The sequence below is a fragment of the Chlorocebus sabaeus genome, chromosome 7 (genome assembly GCF_047675955.1).
Source record: "Chlorocebus sabaeus isolate Y175 chromosome 7, mChlSab1.0.hap1, whole genome shotgun sequence".
Classification (NCBI taxonomy): Eukaryota; Metazoa; Chordata; class Mammalia; order Primates; family Cercopithecidae; genus Chlorocebus; species Chlorocebus sabaeus.
Genome location: NC_132910.1, coordinates 98,530,880 through 98,551,109, shown reverse-complemented (window position 1 = coordinate 98,551,109; position 20,230 = coordinate 98,530,880). Strand labels below are relative to the sequence as shown.

Sequence of the window (20,230 nt, the reverse complement as noted above, 5' to 3'; positions counted from 1 at the left end):
AAATAACACTGAAGCTCAGCAGGGCTTAGTAACTCGACTGAGGTCATGAAGCCAGTATGTAGCAGAGGTGGAATTTGAATCCAGGTCAAAATACAAACTCATCTTTCCAAGTTACTTAGCTTGGTACAAAGTGCTCAATATATACTGATTACTTTTTTTTCCATAACACCACATGACTATAAGTTAAATACAGGATACAGAGATATAACCATAAAATAATGTGATATGAGCTATCATTTCTTTGAGATTGAATCTCGCTCTGTTACCCAGGCTGGAGTGCAGTAGCACAATCTCAGCTCACTGCAATCTCTGCCTCCCGGGTTCAAGCAATTCTCATGCCTCAGCCTCCCAAGTAGCTGGGATTACAGGCGCCCACACCACCATGCTCAGCTAATTTTTGTATTTTCAGTGGAGACGGGGTTTCACCATGTTGGCCAGGCTGGTCTCGAACTCCTGACCTCCAATGATCCTCCCAAAGTGCTGGGATTACAGGCAGGTGTGAGCCACCGGCACCCGGCCACAGGCTATCATTTCTAAATGCTGTGATAGACAAATACTACTGTATCAGCAAGTCTACAGACTGGAGTTGAGCTCAAAATTGAGGTAGATTCCCCAATTACAACATTCATACTAAGGCCCAGGTGTCACCTGGTCTAAGTCACTGGTGGCAAGGATGGACAGGAATGGCTGGTATGAACACACACTCCATCTCTATGTGATCAAAGACGACAGCCCCAGAAAACTTTTCTCTTGCTTTTCACAGGCCCTTATGTTGTTATCTGGAACATGTGCATAAAAGACAGAATGATCTTTCAACACTCCACATTAATTATTCGTAGCTCAATGAAGTACTCCTTATTCCACTGTTAGAGAAAAGCAGCAGTTATTTCAGGCTCCTCTCTTTTCCCTTTTCCTCCCTCAACACATGTCTTAATTCCAGCCACTGGTTTTAAAACCAGGGTACAAGAGACAACAGGTTCCATGATAGTATCCTATAGTTTCTTATCTGAAATGATCAGTAAACGGGTCACTATAACCAAAAGAAAAAAAATATCTCAGATGTCCAATTTTCAAAGCAATTAAAAGACAATAAATACATGGCATTAAAGTTACAATGAGTAGAATTTCATCTCTGATGATTCAAGAGCGTTTTGTGGAACCTCAGGGTGATCACTGTAAGTATTAATCATCTCTGTAGAAAGAACCTGTTAACATATGGAAATCCCAGGGGAACAGTGTCAGCTAACAGGGAATTTATTATGTAAAGAGAAGCAATGCAGCACATACCTGAAATAAAACCCTTGATGCACAATTTTTAATGTATGTTATACAATTATAACCAAACAGAAGAGAAACATAAAAACCTTAGATGCTTACAGAACGTATAGTTACTCTCTAAATAGTGGATCATCTTGAGTTATGGATGGATACCTTCATTTTTCTTTCTTCCTCAACAACATTTACTGAGTAATTTCTCTAATTACCTTCATTGGTGATAATTAGGATCATGATGGATACCTTCATTTCTCCTCCTTCAACATTTACTGAGTAATTTCCCTAATGACCAGAACTGCTATGTATGGTGAGAAAATGTCTCATCACTGAAACAGATTAGTCCTACCTTAAAGCATTATCCAGTTCCTGAGAACAATAATGAAATCACACTGCATAATTTCCATCCTTTTATATGTTTTTTTTTAATTTTCATATGCTGAATGAAGGCTAGAAAATTTTTCCCCTAAGCTGGGCGCAGTGGCTCACACCTGTAATCCCAGCACTTTGGGAGGCCAAGGCAGGCAGATCACTTGAGGTCAGGAGTTCAAAACCAGCCTGGTCAACATGGTGAAACCCCGTCTCTATTAAAAATACAAAATCAGCCAGGCACAGTGGTATGCGCCTGTAATCCCAGCTACTTGGGAGTATGAGGCAGAGGAATCGCTTGAACCCGGAAGGCAGAGGCTGCAGTGAGCGGAGATCGCACCACTGCACTCCAGCCTGGGTGACAGAGTGAGATTCCCTGTCAAAAAAAAAAAAACAAAGAAAAGAAAATTTTCCCCTATTTTTAAGCACTTAAATGTTTAAACAAACTCAGAAACATAAAAGTTGTCACCAAATTTGTTCAGCTTCTACAATTTCTACCATCCATTTCTACTTTAAAAGGACAAAAATATTATGGTTTTGAAAAAAGTAAACTTAGCAGAAGAGATACCTAGAACGAACAATTACTTCATTATGTTCAAGTCTCTGGCTTCAGAGAGAATTTAGGAAGTAAAATTCATTAAATCTCAACCTTTAATCACTTTTTTTTTTTTAAATTAGGGAGACCACTGTGATGGGGCAAGGAATTTGGCAAGTTAAGTTACTAACAAATCTTTAAGCTGATGTTAGTAAGTGGAATCTTTAGAATTATTTGACAGGTTTACAATGTTCCCAGACACTCAGAAAACCACTAGTACGTTCTTATCAGGAAGTATTTTACAACATAATAAAGTAATGTAAGTACTGCCATGCTCAGATAGCTCCATGATTCATTCAGCCTGACACTCAGCTGTGGCAATAGTAGTGGGGAGTAGGGCCCAGAGAGGAAGCAGCTGCCACTCACAGTGTAATTGCACTGAGAAAGTTACTTTCACCAGAAATCTAAGTCTGTCAAGGTCAGGAGCCATCCCTTATTCTTTCCTGAATATTCAGCAGCTAGGACATGGGCCAGCCAGATACAGGTATTTATTCAGGGTAAATATTTAGAAGTCATCCTGAAATAGTCCATTAATAAATATATGTTTCATGCCTGAAGACTTATGCTGCACCACGGGGGCAGGGAAAGGTACTCCCTAGTATACTCACGTATAACACATTTCATAATTTAATAATCTCGTGTCTTTGCTCCCTTTTTAAAGGGCTCTAACGTGTCTGTCCTGTTATTTAAGAGCTATTCCCTTGATCATACCACTACATTATTCACTGGTTCTCCATTGCCATCACAATTATTTTCAATTTTGCCCTTTTGCTAGGGAAAGGATGCCAGTTGGACAAAAGCCACCGGTTAGAAGAAAACTGTAACATGTTTTATTTTTTCAGATATGTAATCTCACTATGTTGCCCAGAGTGGAGTGCAGTGGTTATGCAAAGGTATGACCATGGCACCCTACAGCCTCGAACTCCTGGGCTCAAGCGATCCTTCTACCTCAGCCTCCCAAAGTAACCACGACTACAGGTGCATGCTTATGCCTAGATTTTCAACATGATTCTTGATAATCTTTTAATATAGTCTCAGTCTTCTTTATAGGAGCAAAAACAGCTGTTTTTAAAAGTTATTGCTTAGGTACATATCAGTCCTCACAATGTTTTTCAAAATTCTGATATTAAGACATGCAAGTGAACTAAGTTACCACTCAGACCCCCTATATGATTTTTGCCATGTGGGTTAAAAAAAAAAAAAAAAGAGAGAAATTCTGCAGCCCACACATATTAAGGCTTCACTTATATTTCACCCAACCAACTTTAATTAGAAGTTAACCTAGTATTTACCAATCTCTGTCCTTTGAGAAAGAAAAGAATGTTTTGAGAAGAGAGGCCCTGGTTAAATAAACTTAGGAACTGATGGGTTTAAACAAAGCTAAACAGATTTCTTTGCTGCTAGATTCACTTTAACATACAGGCAGGCTGGGCACAGTGGTTCACACCTGTAATCCCAGCACTTTGGGAGGCCGAAGTGGGTGGACTGCTTGAGGTGAAGAGTTTGAGATCAGCCTGGCTGACATGGAAAACCCTGTCTCTACTAGAAATACAAAAAACTTATCTGGGTGTGGTGGCAGGCACCTGTAATCCCAGCTGCTTGGGAGGCTGACGCAGGAGAATCACTTGAACCTGGGAGGCGGAGGATGCAGTGAGCCAAGATTGCACTACTGCACTCACTCCAGCCTGGGCGATAGAACAAGACATCACTCTCACACACACACACACACACACTCACAAAATATATATATATATGAATATATATATGAACTCAAAATACATATATGAAAATAGTTACATATATATTTATATTATACATATTTTTTGTGATAGAGTCTTGCTCTATCGCCCAGGCTGGAGTGCAGTGTGTGTGTGTGTGTGTGTGTGTGTGTATACGTATATAGAGGTAAGTATCATATATAGGTATATACACGTATATATAGGTATATACACGTATAGGTATATATACGTATATACACACGTGTATAGGTATATACGTATATACACACACACACATATAGGTATATACGTATAAATATACACACATATAGGTATATACGTATATATACACATATAGGTATATACGTATATATATACATGTATAGGTATATATGTGTATATATACACATATAGGTATATACATATACACACACACACACAGTTATATAGTTAGCCCTCCATAACCATGAGTTCTGCATCCATGGATTCAACTGACTGTGATCAAAAATATTTGGGGGAAAAAACTGATGGTTGCTTACGTACTGACTTTTTTCTTATATTCCCTGAGCAACACAGTATAACTATTTACACAGCATTTACATTGCATTAAGTACCATAAGTAATCTAGAGATCACTTAAACCATATGGGAGGATGTGTGTGGGTTATATGCAAATATGACCTTTTCCCCTCCCCCCACCCTCAGATGGAGTCTTGCTCTGTCGCCCAGGCTTGAGGGCAGTGGCATGATCTCAGCTCACTGCAACCTCTGCCTCCCAGGGTCAAGCGATTCTCCTGCCTCAGCCTCCTGAATAGCTGGGACTACAAGCACCCACCACCACGCCTGGCTTTTTTTTTTTTTTTTTAAAGTAAAGATGGGGTTTCACCATGTTGGCCAGGCTGGTCTCAAACTCCTGACCTCAAGTGATCCACCAGCCTGAAGACTACCAAAGTGCTGGGATTACAGGTACCGCACCCGGCCAACAAATACTACCATTTTATAATGGACTTCAGAGCATCTGCAGATTTGGGTATTCAAGGGGTTCCTGGGACCAATCCCCCGAGGATATGGAGGAATAACTAATCACAGCATTGTGCATCTCCAAAATGGGATAGGACATATCATGAGCTATAGAAGAATTCTGACTTCAGATACTGTTTGCACAAAACTTTTGTTTTTATTGAGACAGGGTCTCATCGTGTTGCCCAGGCTGGAGTGCACTGGTGCAGTCATGGCTCACTGCAGCAGCCTCGAATTCCTGGACTCAAGCAATCCTCCCACCTCAGCCTCCTGAGTAGCTCAGACAACAGGCATGCACCCCCACACCCAGCTAATTTTTGTATTTTTTGTAAAGACAGTCTTTGACCATGTCTTTACAAAGACTCCTGGCCTCAAGTGATCTGCCCACCTTGGCCTCCCACAGTGCTGTGATTACAGGCATGAGCCACCACACCCAACCTCACCCAACCTCATGAAACTTCTATCAGCACTACCATTCTTCAGCAAATGCTCAGAATTGCTGAGTTATATCCCACCTTGTGTTTTACTCAGAAGACATAACACAATAGACACATCCATTACTTTGCAGTCTGTCAGGAATGAAAATGGGCGTGGCACACTGAAACACACACACTCACACCACAGCACACACACCCATCCCTGTTCTAATGTGTACTTTATATTTCCAGGTATGACATGGAAACACCTGGCTGTGAATTATGTAAACTTTCTTCAAAAATATTTGCTAAGTAGATCTTAAATGACTCACAAGTCATGATGAATTATGGCTAATAAGAATAACTGAAAATAGCAAGGACTCCTGGATTTCCCCACTCCCCTAAAAAAAAAAGATACAACATCATCGTTAGTCCACAGTCTATTCTAAAAATTAACTTGGAGTCTATGAACAACACCTACAGAGGTTATGAGTTGACTTCAGAGTATCCAAAAGCCCAAAATTTATGCAAGATTACCTGTATTTGGGCATTTTTGTGGAAAAGTAGTTCCTACTTTTATTTCTCAAAGGGTTCCATGGCCCAAAATACTACTTTTAAAAACACTCTCAGCATGTTACTGAAAAATAACTTTACAGCTCCTCAGCACATCTGTCACATAAAACACACTTAATAAATGTTTACTGGGCTGGGTACAGTGGCTCATGCTATAATCCCAGCATTTTGGGAGGCCGAGGCACACGGACCACTTGAGGCCAGGAGTTCAAGACCAGCCTGGGTAACACAGCGAAACTCTGTCTCTACTAAAAATACAAAAATTAGCTGGGCATGGTGGTGCACGCCTATAAACCCCAGCTACTTGGGAGGCTGAGGCACGAGAATCCCTTAACCCAAGAGGTGGAGATTGCAGAGAGTTGAGATCATGCCACTGCACTCCACCCTGGGCAACAGAGTAAGACTCTATCTCAAAAAATAAAACAATAAATGTTTGCTGAATTTTAATTGATTCCAGATTTTGAGGTGTTTTACCTCAAAGTCACTATTACTGCAAGGGAGGTGATGGGAGATCAGTCACACTTCAAAAGTCACCTCCCACAGAACAGGAACTTCCTACAGTGCTAGGTGTGCTGCCTGGCCTTCAGGTGCTGTTTACTGACCTAGCTCTCTCAGGGCAAGCTAAGACTAGGGTCTCCAGCCTCACCTCTCTCCAAGTCTAAAAATATGAAATCTAAACTCAAAGTGGCATTGAAAGTTACTTTCCCACCCTCATCTGACATTACTCCCCCACCAAAATTAACTTGATCAATGCCCCAAATGGACCTTGAACTTTCCCACCCAGTTTTCTCACAAGTTTTATACATTACTCAGAAACTTGCTCACGTCCTACCTTCCAGGAAACCTATCCAACTCTATTCAGTTCCCAGTGATTTTATTAGTCAATACTCCAGACTTACAGTAGTGTTTCTCAAAGAGTGGTCCAAGATCCTGGCACAGACCTCTGACAGAATGTGAGGGGAGACCAGAAAACCACATTTTTAATGAGTGCCCTATCTGACTTTGAATCCCACTAAAGATCAAGAATCACTGTCTAGGTCAGGCATGGTGGTCCACGCCTGTAATCCCAGCACTTTGGGAGGCCGAGGCAGGCAGATCACCTGAGGTCAGGAGTTTGAGACCAGCCTGGCCAACATGGTGAAACCCTGTCTGTACTAAAAACACAGAAATTTGCCAGGCATGGCGGTGTACGCCTGTAATCCCAGCTACTCAGGAGGCTGAGGCACAAGAATCGCCTGAGCCCAGAATATTGAGGCTGCAGTGAGCCGTGATTGTGCCACTACACCCCAGCCTGGGTGACACAGCAAGACTCTTTTTTAAAAAAAAAAAAGAATCACTGTCTGTCTATAAAAATTATTCTCAATCCTGACTACATATTAGAATCACCTGCAGGCTTCTCAAACATACCAACGCCTGGGCTTCATCCCAAAGCAAGCAGAATAAAATCACTCAGCCAGGCCAGGCACGGTGGCTCACGCCTGTAATCCCAGCACTTTGGGAGGTCGGGGCAGGCGGATCACGATGTCAGGAGATCAAGATCATCCTGTCCAACATAGTGAAACCCCATCTCTACTAAAAACACAAAAATTAGCTGGATATGGTGGCACACACCTATAGTCCCAGCTACTCGAGAGGCTGAGGCAGGAGAATCGCTTGAAGCCAGGAGGCAGAAGTTGCAGTGAGCGGAGATCGTGCCACTGCACTCCCGCCTGGCGACAGAGCAAGACTCTGTCTCAAAAAAAAAAGAAGAAAGAAAAAAACTATTATCTGCTCCTACTACAACCACCACCATTATCATTAATTCCAGTACACTTGTTTTAGTACATCTCAGATAATGTTTAACAACAGCTAAACTTACAGATTATCAGACCAATTAAAATCGAATAAAAAAAAATCACTCTGCCATTTTCTTAAAGGCATTAGTATTTCAAAGTTTTCCAAGTGATTGGAATACATAATGAAAGTTGAGAACCACTGTTCTTTAGTAGCCATCTTGCAATAAATCTTATACACCTTTATTACGGGTTTTCTGTTTTCATATTACACAATTAGCTCATTCTGCTTTTACTTTCCTTATGTTTATGTCCTGTCAAAGTTTATGTCCTATCTCCTTAACCATAAAAGTCTTTTGTTATCCTTCATTACCCCTAGCAAATGGGATACAGAGTAGATAAGGGCAGACAGATGTTCTGATTAGCAACCATCTACCCCATTCCCCATCCCAATCCACTTAGTCAAGTTAAAAAATAAAAAAGCAATTATCTTCCCCCCCACCACCGACCCCAGTTCACCTACCCAATCAACTCTTGTTTTCCTTTTGGTAAACCTCCACTAGGCTATCATTCTGTATCTTCCAAAACTAATTCTCTTTAGACCTACCAATGCTAAAGAGTATAACCAGTTAAAAATAACATTAATTTGTGGCATACCTAGGTTTCAAAAGGAATGAATTTCTGGGTGGGACGCGGTGGCTCCCACCTGTAATCCCAGCACTTTGGGAGGCTGAGGAAGGCAGACTGCTTGAGGCCAGGAGTTCAAGACAAGCCTGGCCAACATGGTGAAACCAGATCTCTACTAAAAATACGAAAGTTAGCTGGGCATGGTGGCGCGTGCCTGTAGTCCCAGCTACTCGGGAGGCTGAGGCAGGAGAAGAGCTTGAACTTAGGAGGCAGAGGTTGCAAGTGAGTTGAGATTGTGCCACTGCACTCCAGCCTGGGTAACAGGGCAAGACTCTGTCTCAAAACATAAAAATTAAAAAAAAGAGGGAACGAATTTCTAATGGAGAATCTGGCAGTTTCTGATCTGGGTATAAGCATGAAAAGCAGAGTCAAGAGAATGAATAAGAAAAGATGCTATTGCTGCTGTTACTGCTACATAAAGTCCAAAGCAAATGGCTACTCATTTAATTCACTTAACTTTTTCTCCTTTTTTCCTAATAATGCCTTCTTTAAAATCACCTTCAAAGTCACTTAGCACCAATCAGCACAAAATCTTAAGACTCTAGTACTATAAAAGGTAAACTAGCCCATATATTCCAAATGGGCAGATTTCCCAATTCATTCTGTTTGCTGTGATTTGGTTAAAGAATTCCAGGCAATTATATTTTATGGAGAATAAATTTAAATGCCTGTTATAATCGCTAACTCAACAAAAATAGTCCTTCCTTTCATGAAAGACTGCTCCTTCTCCTGTGGAAAAGAGAAAGAGATAAATCCAAATATCGAGTTTTGAGAATCAGAGAGGAACCACTAAAATAATGCTTCAGACCCACAAGGTTGAAACTGAATGCTGTTGCCGCCACCCAAAAGTACCAAAGAAGCCACATACAAATGTAAAACATACACAGAACCCACTTGTGGTCAGTAAAACATTTACTATTAAAAGGAGAAAATCCTAGAAAAGATTTTTAAATTTTTAAACAAATTTAACTCTATAAAGAGATTATACCAGGTGCAGTGGCTCACACCTGTAATCCTAAAGTGTTCAGAAGTCAAGGAGGGAGGATTGCTTGGGGTCAGGAGTTCAAGACCAGAACGGGTAACATAGCAAGGCCCTGTCTCTACAAAAAATTTAAAAATTAGCTGGGCATGGTGGTGCATGCCTGTAATCCTAGCTACTCGGGAGGCTGAGGCAGGAGGATTGCTTGAGCCTGGAAGGTGGAGGCAGCAGTGGGTTATGATCACACCACTGCACTCCAGCCTGGGCAACAGAGCAAGACCCTGTGTCCAAAAAAAAAAAAAAAAGGTTAACTTTAACTTATAAAATAAACTGCCTCTTTTTACCTACAACCTACTTACAGTTCTCAGTTAGAGCTATTAATTTCACACTCAGCCTTTTGTTCCAATACACATAGTTTGCCCAAGTCTGGCAGGCTGGCAGCCACCCAGGAGCTACCATCTCTCAGTCACTGAAAGCGCCACCCGCCATTCACAGCACAGCAGTTTTCCTATCCCTCCCAGAGGAGACTAACATAGCCCCCCTTCAACTAGGACTTAGAGAAACCAGCCTGAATGAGCCTGAAAGAAGAAATAAGACATGAATGAGGGTAGGGAATAAAGGGCAATGTTCAAAACAAGAGGGAAAAATGGGAGAGGTCAAAATGAGCCAAGGCTAAAATCATGCACAAGGAATCTCTGTGTATGTCCAACAAAGTAAGTCCATCAGAAGGCCAGGTATGGACTTGGGAGACAGACAAACCCTTTATGTCGAAGGACTACCCCAAGCCTTGGAAAAGTATAGCCCCTCCCCATCTACCTTCCCACCCAGCCTCTCTCTGCCTCTCCCCCATCTGTCACTCTGTCCAGAAGCAGCACACAGTGATGTGGACTCACGGGAGCTGGACTGAACCCCTGACCTTGCCAAGTAGAAACCTGGTAAATCTGGACAAGCTAGTTAAGCTCTCTAGACATTGATATAGTCATCTGTAAACATTTCTATGCTAACTAGATATTGTAACCTGACACACTTAACTCCTTCAGTTATTGTAAAAATCTGATGAGCTGAGCACGCAAACCTAAGCTTTCTGTAAATGGTCAGCCTCTACAAATGCCAGGTGTAGATACTGTGTATTATCCTCCCAAACTGGAAGAGTGGCAGCCTGAATACAGGGAAGCAGCGAGGTTACAGATGCAAGACTGTGGGGCTAGTGGGCACTGACATGTACCTGGACTGAATGGATTCGTACTACATGTATAAAATACACAGTGAAAGGCTAGGCCCAGTGTCTCATGCCTATAATTCCAGCACTTTGGGAGGCTGAGGCAGGTGGATCAGCTGCGGTCAGGAGTTCGAGATCAGCCTGGCCAACATGGTGAAATACCGTCTCTACTAAAAAATACAAAAATTAGCCAGGCATGGTGGCAGGCGCCTGTAATCCCAACTACTCTGGAGGTTGAGGCAGGAGAATCACTTGAGCCTGGAAGGCAAAGGTTGCAGTGAGCCGAGATCCCACCACTGCATTCTAGCCTAGGCGACAGAGTAAGATCCTGTCTCAAAATAAATTAATTTAATTAATCAGATCAAATTAAATACATAGTGAAGTCCAAAGACTCCATCTGAAAAAAAAAGCATGCAAAATATCTCAATCATTTTTATGCTGATTACACATTGAAATATTTTGGATATGCCAAGGAAAATATTAAAATTAATGTTACCTGTTTCCTTTTTAAACGGAGCGGGGTGTATCACTATGCTGCCCAGGTAGGAGTGCAGTGGCTACTCACAGGCACAAACATAGCACACTACGGCCTCGAACTCCTGCCCTAAAGGGATCCTCCCACCTCAGCCTCCCAAGTAACTGGGACTACAGGCACATGCCATTGCACCTTCACCTGTTTTTTAATTTTTTAATGGGGTTACTAGAAAATTTTAAATTATATATGTGCCTTGCATTATATTTGTATTCATAGACAGCAATGAGCTACACTTTGACTCATGAATTCATTTTGGCAGTTTCCTGGTTTGGGCAAGTTACTTCACCTCTGAGCTTCTGTTCCTCTAAGAGTAAAATGGAGATAACAGTTCTTCAGTGAGACAACATTCAGAGTTCTCAGACAAAACTGGCAAGTGGGAGTTTAAAATAGTGATAACAGTGTTATCACTATTTTATTACAGTAGTTTATTACCATTAGCAAAGTAGTAAACCATTTGTTCAGCAAATTATCTTTGTATCTACCATGTGTTACGTCTTCTAAGACAAAAACCTCTGCCTCTATGAACCCTGCATCGAGGAAAACAGACAATGATTAAAGTAGATACATAAAAAATACACCACCTGTTTTTGGGGTTTTTTGGTTGTGGTTTTTTTGGGGTTTTTTTGGTTTTTTTTGAGAGTCTCACTCTGTTATCCAGACTGGAGTGCAGTGGCATGATCTCTACTCACTACAACCTCCTCCTCCCAGGAAAAAGGGATTCTCACATCCCAGCCTCCCAAGTAGCTGGGACTACAGGCACGCACCACCATGACCAACTAATTTTTGTATTTTTAGTAGAGACCAGGTTTCACCACGTTGGCCAGGCTGGTCTTGAACCCCTGACTTCAAGTGATCCTCCTGCCTCAGTCTCCCAAAGTGCTGGGATTACAGGCACGAGCCACCGCACCCAGCCTAAAAAAAATAAAATAAAATAAAATAATTTAAAAATACACCATCTGTATTCTAACAACCTGCCTGAAAAATAGGCAGGCAAAGGGGACAAAGAATGGAGAAGGAACGCACATTTAAACAGCATGGTCACAAAGGTCTCCCTGAGCAACACACTGAGGCATGGACCTGTTATCATCCGCATGAAAAAGTATTAGCCAAAGGGGGACAGGGTTTCTTTCTGGGGTACTGAATATGTTCTAAAATTGAGTGTGGTGATGGCTGCACTAATCTGTGACTATACTAAAAGCCATTGATCATACATTTTAAACGGGTGAACTATGTGGTGTATGAATTATATTTCAATAAGTTGCCAAAAAAATTAAAATATCAAAAAAAATTAGCCAAAGGTTTAGGTTTATTCATACATAACTGCACCAGATTTTTTTTTTTTTAGATGAATTTTCGCACTTGTTGCCCAGGCTGGGGTGCAATGGCGCAATCTTGGCTCACCGCAACCTCCGTATCCTGGGTTCAAGCAATTCTCCTGCCTCAGCCTCCTGAGTAGCTAGGATTACAGGCATGTGCCACCACATCCAGCTAATTTTTGTATTTTTCGTAGAGATGGGGTTTCTCCATGCTGGCCAGGCTGGTGTCACCAAATTCTTTATGGAGGTGGAAAACAGTTCCTTTCTCTAATGTAATGTTTATAAAACCAACAGGGGTACACAAAGCAAGCTATGGCACACGTACCAGGCTTATATTTGTATGGTACCTGCCCCTCTTTTCCCCGACCCTGGTGAGGTAGCAGTCTCGGACACAACTGTTCTATATCACAGGTGACTGGACAGGGATGGGCACCAGATCCCAGGGAAGCCAACAGACAGGTTGGCCAATGACCAGCATGAGCCAGGCCTGAGAGCCTCTTCCAAAACAAGGACAACAGTAATTAGCTGGGCCAACCAGATTCTCTTAAGAAGGTGACTGAAGAACAGGTAAGTACCCAGGTGTGCAGTCGTGGAAGGTGAGGCTGAGGACACTCACCGTAGAGGCCCATGAGTAAACCAAAGTTCGGAGGAAGCAGAAGCTACAAACAGACGGAAATTGTCAATGCTACAGCAGATGGAAAGCTGGTATAGGGAAATCTAGATGATGGACATGGCAGCAAAACAGGGAGGACCAGCTGGGTCACAAAGTCTTCTCTCAAAGCTAGACTGCCCTGGCCAGGCATGGTGGCTCACGCCTGTAATCCTAGCACTTTGGAAGGCCGAGGCAGGTGGATTGCCTGAACTCAGGAGTTCAAGACCAGCCTGGGCAACAGCGAAACCCCATCTCTACTAAAATACAAAAGAAATTAGTTGGGTGTGGCGGCACACGCCTTAGTCCCAGCTACTCTGGAGGCTGCGGCCAGAGAATTGCTTGAACACGGGAGGCGGAGGTTGCAGTGAGCCCAGATTGTGCCACTGCACTCCAGCCTGGACCACAAAGCAAGACTCCGTCTTCAAAAACAAAAACAGTGGCTAAACTGTCCTGTGTTCCCACTGACTTTCAGGTTCTGATATCCAATGTTTGCCTCATCTCTTAAGCTGAAAAAATTATCTTTGATTTATATTTTTCAGCAAATTTAAAGAAGCCACTATAGCCCACTTTCCCTCTGGAATCATTAATTTCTCTCTCTCTCTCTCTCCTCCGCTCTCCCTCTCTCTCTGCAACTGCACTGCCACCAGCCTAGACCAACCAAGGCCCCTCTCTTCAAGGTGAGCCTTTTCCATTATACCAGGTATCCATGAATGCGCTTCCCTCTTCTTCTAATCTGATGGAAATAAAAAACAATTACACAGAACCTTTTGTGTTTTGTATTCCCATAACTAGACTATACATTCTAATAAGACAATACATTACACATTTGCATCTCTCCCTCTAACTCCCTAAAACCAACAACAATATAGCGGCGCCCCCTTATCCAGGGAGGATATATTCCAAGATCCCCAGGGGATGCCTAAAACCATGGATAGTATTGTAAATCTTATACACACTATTTCTTCCTGTACCTACAACCATACAATGTGGACACCCTAGACAAAGGGATGATTCACATTCCAGGTGGAACGCAGCAGGATGGCACGTGATTCCATCACACTACTCAGAATAGCACGATTCCATCACAGTACTCAGAACAGCACACAATTTAAAACTCATCAATTATCTCTGGAATTTTTCATGTAATATTTTCAGATCATGGGTAACTGAAACCACGGACAAGGGGGGACTATGGTATAGTTCATATTAACAGTGCTCATCGAAGACCTGCTGATTAACTGAAGTCAATGGAGAAACACTCCTGAGATCCTCACTCTAGTTTTTAAATGTTTTTAGAAGATCCAGAATTGGTTTATTCAACAGCCATTCCAATATTTAATACTCCCCCCACCACCCGCACCTTCCTCAACAACAAGGGCTGGACCACAAACAACTTTTTCCCAGACTTACTTGGGGCTAGGGAGAGCAATTAAGAACTGTGGCCCATGAGATATTAGCAGAAGCCGATTGGAGAGTCCTGGGAAAGCCTTGGATACAGATCCTTCCTTTCCTCTTTTTTTTTTTTTTTTTTTTTGCCTCCTAGAAAGTGGGTGGGTGTAATGACTAGGCCATCTTGCAACCATGAGGAAAAAGGCAAGAAATTTTTAGAATCCTCATCGGTGACAACTAGCCGGCAACCACCTACTATTGACTTATTATGTGACAGAAAAAGAAAATGACCAACAGGGTCAAGGTCTATCAATTGGCTCTTCTGTTACATGCAGCTCTTCTGTTACATTCATTACTGATGCATTGCTCCTCAACACACATATGAAATCAATACAAAACAAGGACAAAATACGTAGCAAACAACCACAGAGGCTGACTCATAATGCACTACACACACACCCCCACAACCACTCACACACACCCACACCCCACCTTCTTTCGTGATAATCCAGCTTCTAAAAGAGCCAAATAGAAAAGTATCGCCTACACTATATAAGGGCAAGAGAAGGACAAGAGGCAGTATCTATTTTACTGTGTTTATAAGAGCAAAAGTACAGCTACTTCCTAAAATATTTCTGCAGCTCGCCAAAGAAAAGGCCAATGATGTTACTGTTTTCCAAAACAGCCCTCTCTTTCTTCTTGATAACATGGAACTGACTTTTTTTTCTTTTTCTTTGAGACAGAGTTTCGCTCTTGTTGCCCAAGCTGGAGTACAATGGTGTGATCTCTGCTCACCGCAACCTCCACCTCCCGGGTTCAAGCGATTCTCCTGTCTCAGCCTCCCAAGCAGCTAGGGTCCCTTCCTATTTACAAACAGTCAAATGGAACAAGACACCTTGCAGTTTTCTAGAATAAAATAACTTGGAAGAAATGCCATGAACGCAGATCGTCCAGACTTAGTTGATCACAAAAACTGGTTATGTAAGAAAAAATTCAACAAGTAAAAATAAATAAGTAAAAATTTTAATGAGAACAAAATGATATTTTTGTTCTTAAAATAAAAACTTGAAGTTACATCTTTGGTTTTACTAAAATAACAAGCTTGCTTTTATTATATTGTTTGGAATGTTTTTAAAACAGTCATTTTGAAAGAATTTTTCTTTTTTTTCTGAGACGGAGTTTCACTCTTGTCGCCCAGACTGAAGTGCAACTGTGTGGTCTCGGTTCACTGCAACCTCCATTTCCTGGGTTCAAGCAATTCTCCTGCCTCAGCCTCCCAAGTAGCTGGGACTATAGGCGTCCGCTAATTTTTGTATTTTCAGTAGAGACGGGGTTTCACCATGTTGGTCAGGCCGGTCTCGTGCTCCTGACCTCAGGTGATCCAGCCGCCCCCTCTTCCCAAAGTGCTGGGATGACAGACATGAGCTACCACACCCAGCCAGATTTTAATACTTCTTCAGGGACTTTATTATAATTCTAACAGAAGAACGTACAACTTGTGTAGCAAAATCATTTATATTTGTCTTTTTCCTGTTATTTTTCTTCATGTTGAACAAATTCAGTGCTAATGCACATCTGTAACAGTAAAATTTTCACCCAAATTCTCTAGCTGGTAAAAGACAAAAAAAAAATTGTATACAATTACATTCAGTATGCTGAATATAAACTATGAAGGAATGACAAAAGAAATTCATCCAAAGAAACTAAACTTCTGACAACCCCCACTGAGCTTTTCTTTCCATCTGGAGACAGTTCGGGGCCCTGAGTAGTTTTGAACACTACCCCAACTGTGCCCCAGAACACTGACTCCTTCTAAGCCTGTCTTAACGTTCTGAAGCTTCATCAATTCAACTAAGGCCAAAACAACTTTCTAGCCCCTTTCACCTCCTGTACATTATGATTTTTATCATTTTCGTCCAAGTACTCAGCAGGAATTTGCAAGAGGAGCTACAATAGCAACAAATGGTACGGAGTTACTTCAAAAGGCATCGTATGCCTTATATAAGCGACACCTGGAAACAGAACAAGAATTAAAGGCCCTGGATTCCCTGAATTTGCATCTGCTTCTTTGCTGAACCCAAACATTCTAGACTTCTGGGACTTCCAACTCAAACATTCCAGGAGCCAGTTGGGTACCGACTCAGTGCCTAAGAGCAAGGCACCGTTCTAGACACCGCCGGAGGACGAAAGACAAGACACTGCCCTCAGTAAGCCAGGAGTTTACTGGAACCTGGAACACAGGCAAGGTGAGGGGTATCAAAGTTCTGAGGAACGTTAGGTCTTTCTTAGAACCAGTAGTAGCAGATGAATGGAAGCCCCAAACTATGAAATAATGTCACCTCATCTTTGCTCAATTTGTCGATCTCTCTAACCACAAATTAAGCATCAAGAGGAAGGACTCTCATACATGTGGAATTATTAAATGGTGCAGCCTCAATACTCTCTCATTCTCATTCCAATGTAAATTTTCAACATTCATGAATACGTGAGCATCATGAAAATAGTTTCCAAAGGGGAAAAAAAAACATTCTCTTTCCTCATTTACTTGTTCATTTCCTTAACTACTTGTTCACTGCAAACAAACAAATAAGAAAATTGACTTCAGGCCAGGGGCAGTGGCTCACGCCTGTAATTCCAGCACTTTGGGAGGCTGAGGCGGGCAGATCACCAGACGTCAGGAGTTCAAGATTAGCCTGGCCAACATGGTGAAACCCCATCTCCACTAAAAAAAAAAACCAAAAAATTAGTCAGGTATGGTGGCACACACCTGTAGTCCCAGCTACTCAGGAGGCTGAGGCAGGAGAATCACTTGAACCCAGGAGTCAGAGGTTGTAGTGAGCTGAGATTGCATCACTGTACTCCGACCTGGACAACAGAGACTCTCTCTCAAAAAAAAAAAAAAAAAAAAGAAAAAGAGAAAATTGAGTTCAGAGTAAACAACACTAGAAAAGAGCTTCGTGAACCGACAGGACAAAGCAGATATCTCAGTGGTCGCTGCAGGCATGCTTCATGTTTCCTCATCTATAGTGTAAGTTGGACATTCCTTCCAGCTCCAACACAGCGGTCAGGAGACAAGTTTTATTTCCAGCTTTCCATGTGCAAACTGAGGTTTACTACATTCAGTATTTACTGGCTAAACTCTGAAATGTTTTAAAATTGACTACAGTGTCTTCATTGATACTATTACTTTGCCATATGACTTTGGACAAAATTCTTAACCTTCTGGGTAGCAGGCTCCTCACAGGTGAATTAGGAGAAAATTTGCTTCAGATTAAATACATTGAGAATACCATCACCAAAGAGAATGAAAGTACATCTAAAAAGAAAAGGAATGGCTATTGTTTGGGAAGAAAATAAGATGGCAATACAGGCATGAGGTAAGCAGCAAATTTAATCAAGGGCCCAGATCAGCATTAATAGTAAAGCAGGCCGGGCGCAGCGGCTCATGCCTGTAATCCCAGCACTTTGGGAGTCCAAGGTGGGAGGATCACTTGAGGTCAGGAATTTGAGACCAGCCTGGCCAATGTGGCAAAACTCCGTCTCTACTAAAATACAGAAATCAGCCAGGCATGGTGGCACACGCCTGTACTTCCAGCTACTCGGGAGGCTGAGGCACAAGAATCACTAGAGCCCAGGAGGTGGAGGTTGCAGTGAGCCTAGATCGTGCCAGCCTAAGCAACAAAGTGAGACCCTGTCACTAAAAAAAAAAAAAAAAAAAAAAAAAAAAGATCAGACTATAAATACAGATTAACCCTGTGTACCCTCTATTAAATCATTAACAGTAACGTTACTTTTTAAAGTCTGCTTTGTTTAAAAGCAAACAGCATTTTTAAAATTTTTTGTAATGCATACAAAATAGCATAGCCACTATTCCAGATTATATGAAAATGACTTCCTTTCCTATAACTTTTTTTTTTTTTTTTTAACGTGTTGTAATTATCATCTATTTTTTTTGTATTTATCATCTCTCTCGACTTTGGAGAGATGAACAGGCAGAAGACCCAGCATGGAAGCTTGGAGCGCAAACTTGGGATTCCAAAATGGGGTAGAGGCAATATATGTTAGGATCCTGGCAGCAGCCAAAATGGACTATTCTGTGGCCAACGAAGTCATCGGCAGGGACCTTGAGGCTGGGGTACAGGATGAGCTGGAATGAGGGGACTCGTTGACCCGTGTACACCAGGCCGATCGGGTGAGCAGCACTGGGCAATCTGGGTAGTGTGTCTGCGTTTCTCAGGCTGACTCTGGTGGTAACCTCACCCTCTGGTACTGGCGGTTGTGGAGGTTCTTGTTTTTGATGAATAGGCTTGCTTTTGGCTTTCTTAATTTTGCTCTGCGATTCTTGAACCAGACCTGCAGTACTGTTGGGTGTATGTCTATTTTTGAGGCCATTTCTTTCTGAAGGCTGGGGTTTGGGTATGGGTTCTCATTGAACAAGATGTTCAGATCTTCCAGTTGCTTCTTAGTGAACATGGTTCGTTTCCTGTGTGAACGCGTCTGGTCCTTGCCTTTACGAAGATCTTCTGAGCCTGGCATGTTTCAATCCAGATGTGCACCTGGGTTCAGGTCCAGGGATAAGACCTTTCCTATAACTTTTAATAGCTTAAAGGAAGTTTCTATCACTTGATGGAAAAATTTTTAATTCCCGAAAGTAAGCTTTGCAGACATTACAACCCCATGGCTTTACACAAGATAATATCCCAAATCAGATCTGTGAAATACTGTATCATACATGCTCTTCTATAATACTAAAGGCTTGGCTTGGCATGGTGGCTTATGCCCGTAGTTCCAGCAGTTTGGTAGGCCAAGGCAGGCAGATCACTAGGTTAGGAGATCCAGACCATCCCGGCCACCATGGTGAAACCCCATCTCTACTAAAAATACAAAATTAGCTGGGCGTGGTGGCACACACCTGTAGTCCCAGCTACTCAGGAGGCTGAGGCAGAAGAATTGCTTGAACCTGGGAGTCAGAGGTGGCAGTGAGCCAAGATCACGCCACTGTACTCCAACCTGACGGCAGAGTAAGACTCCATCTCAAAAAAAAAAAAAAAAAAAACTAGAGGCTTCAGAGAGTGTATACCGTGCAGGAGCCTCACCTTCCTGGGTGAGTACCCTTGGACAAATGTCAACCTCTCTAAACCCACGTTCTTAAATTGCAAAATGGCAATTATTACAAGATTAACTATCAGAGGATTGCTGTGAGAAATGGTAACTCCTGTGAAAACACTTAGCACAGTTTCTGAAACACATCAAGTGCTCCAAAAAAGGCAAAAAAAAAAAAAAGCCAGGTGCAGTGGCTCACACCTGTAATCCCACTACTTTGGGGAGTCAGAGGTAGGCAGATCACCTGAGGCCAAGAGTTCGAGACCAGCCTGGCCAACATGGTAAACCCCCCCCCCCCAATCTCTACTAAAAATACAAAATACTGGCCCGGTGTGGTGGCATGTGCCTGTAATCCCAGCTACTCAGAAGGCTGAGATAGGAGAATCACTTGAACCTATAAGGGAGGTGCAGTGAGCCAAGATCGTGCCACTGCACTCCAGTCTGGGTGAAAGAGCAAGACTCTGTCTCAAAAAAAAAAAAAAAGAAAAAAAAAAAAACTATTATCTACTCCTTCTACAATCACCACCATTATTATCACTAATTCCAGTAAACCTGTTTTAGTACATCTCAGATAATGTTTAACAATAGCAAAACTTATAGATTATCAGACCAATTA

General features: G+C 42.1%; 2 protein-coding genes across 5 annotated transcripts in view; both read right to left on the bottom strand.

Moving 5' to 3' along the window:
* ARHGAP10 (Rho GTPase activating protein 10) overlaps positions 1-20,230 on the bottom strand; it is a 335,394-nt gene that overhangs the window by 295,747 nt on the left and 19,417 nt on the right. The window lies entirely within an intron of this gene.
* Positions 18,248-19,561, bottom strand: LOC103236356 (divergent paired-related homeobox-like). Its single transcript, XM_037986920.2, is given in 2 exon segments — positions 18,248-18,837; positions 18,840-19,561. Coding segments are annotated over 2 exon segments (573 nt in total). The 5' UTR covers positions 19,048-19,561; the 3' UTR covers positions 18,248-18,472.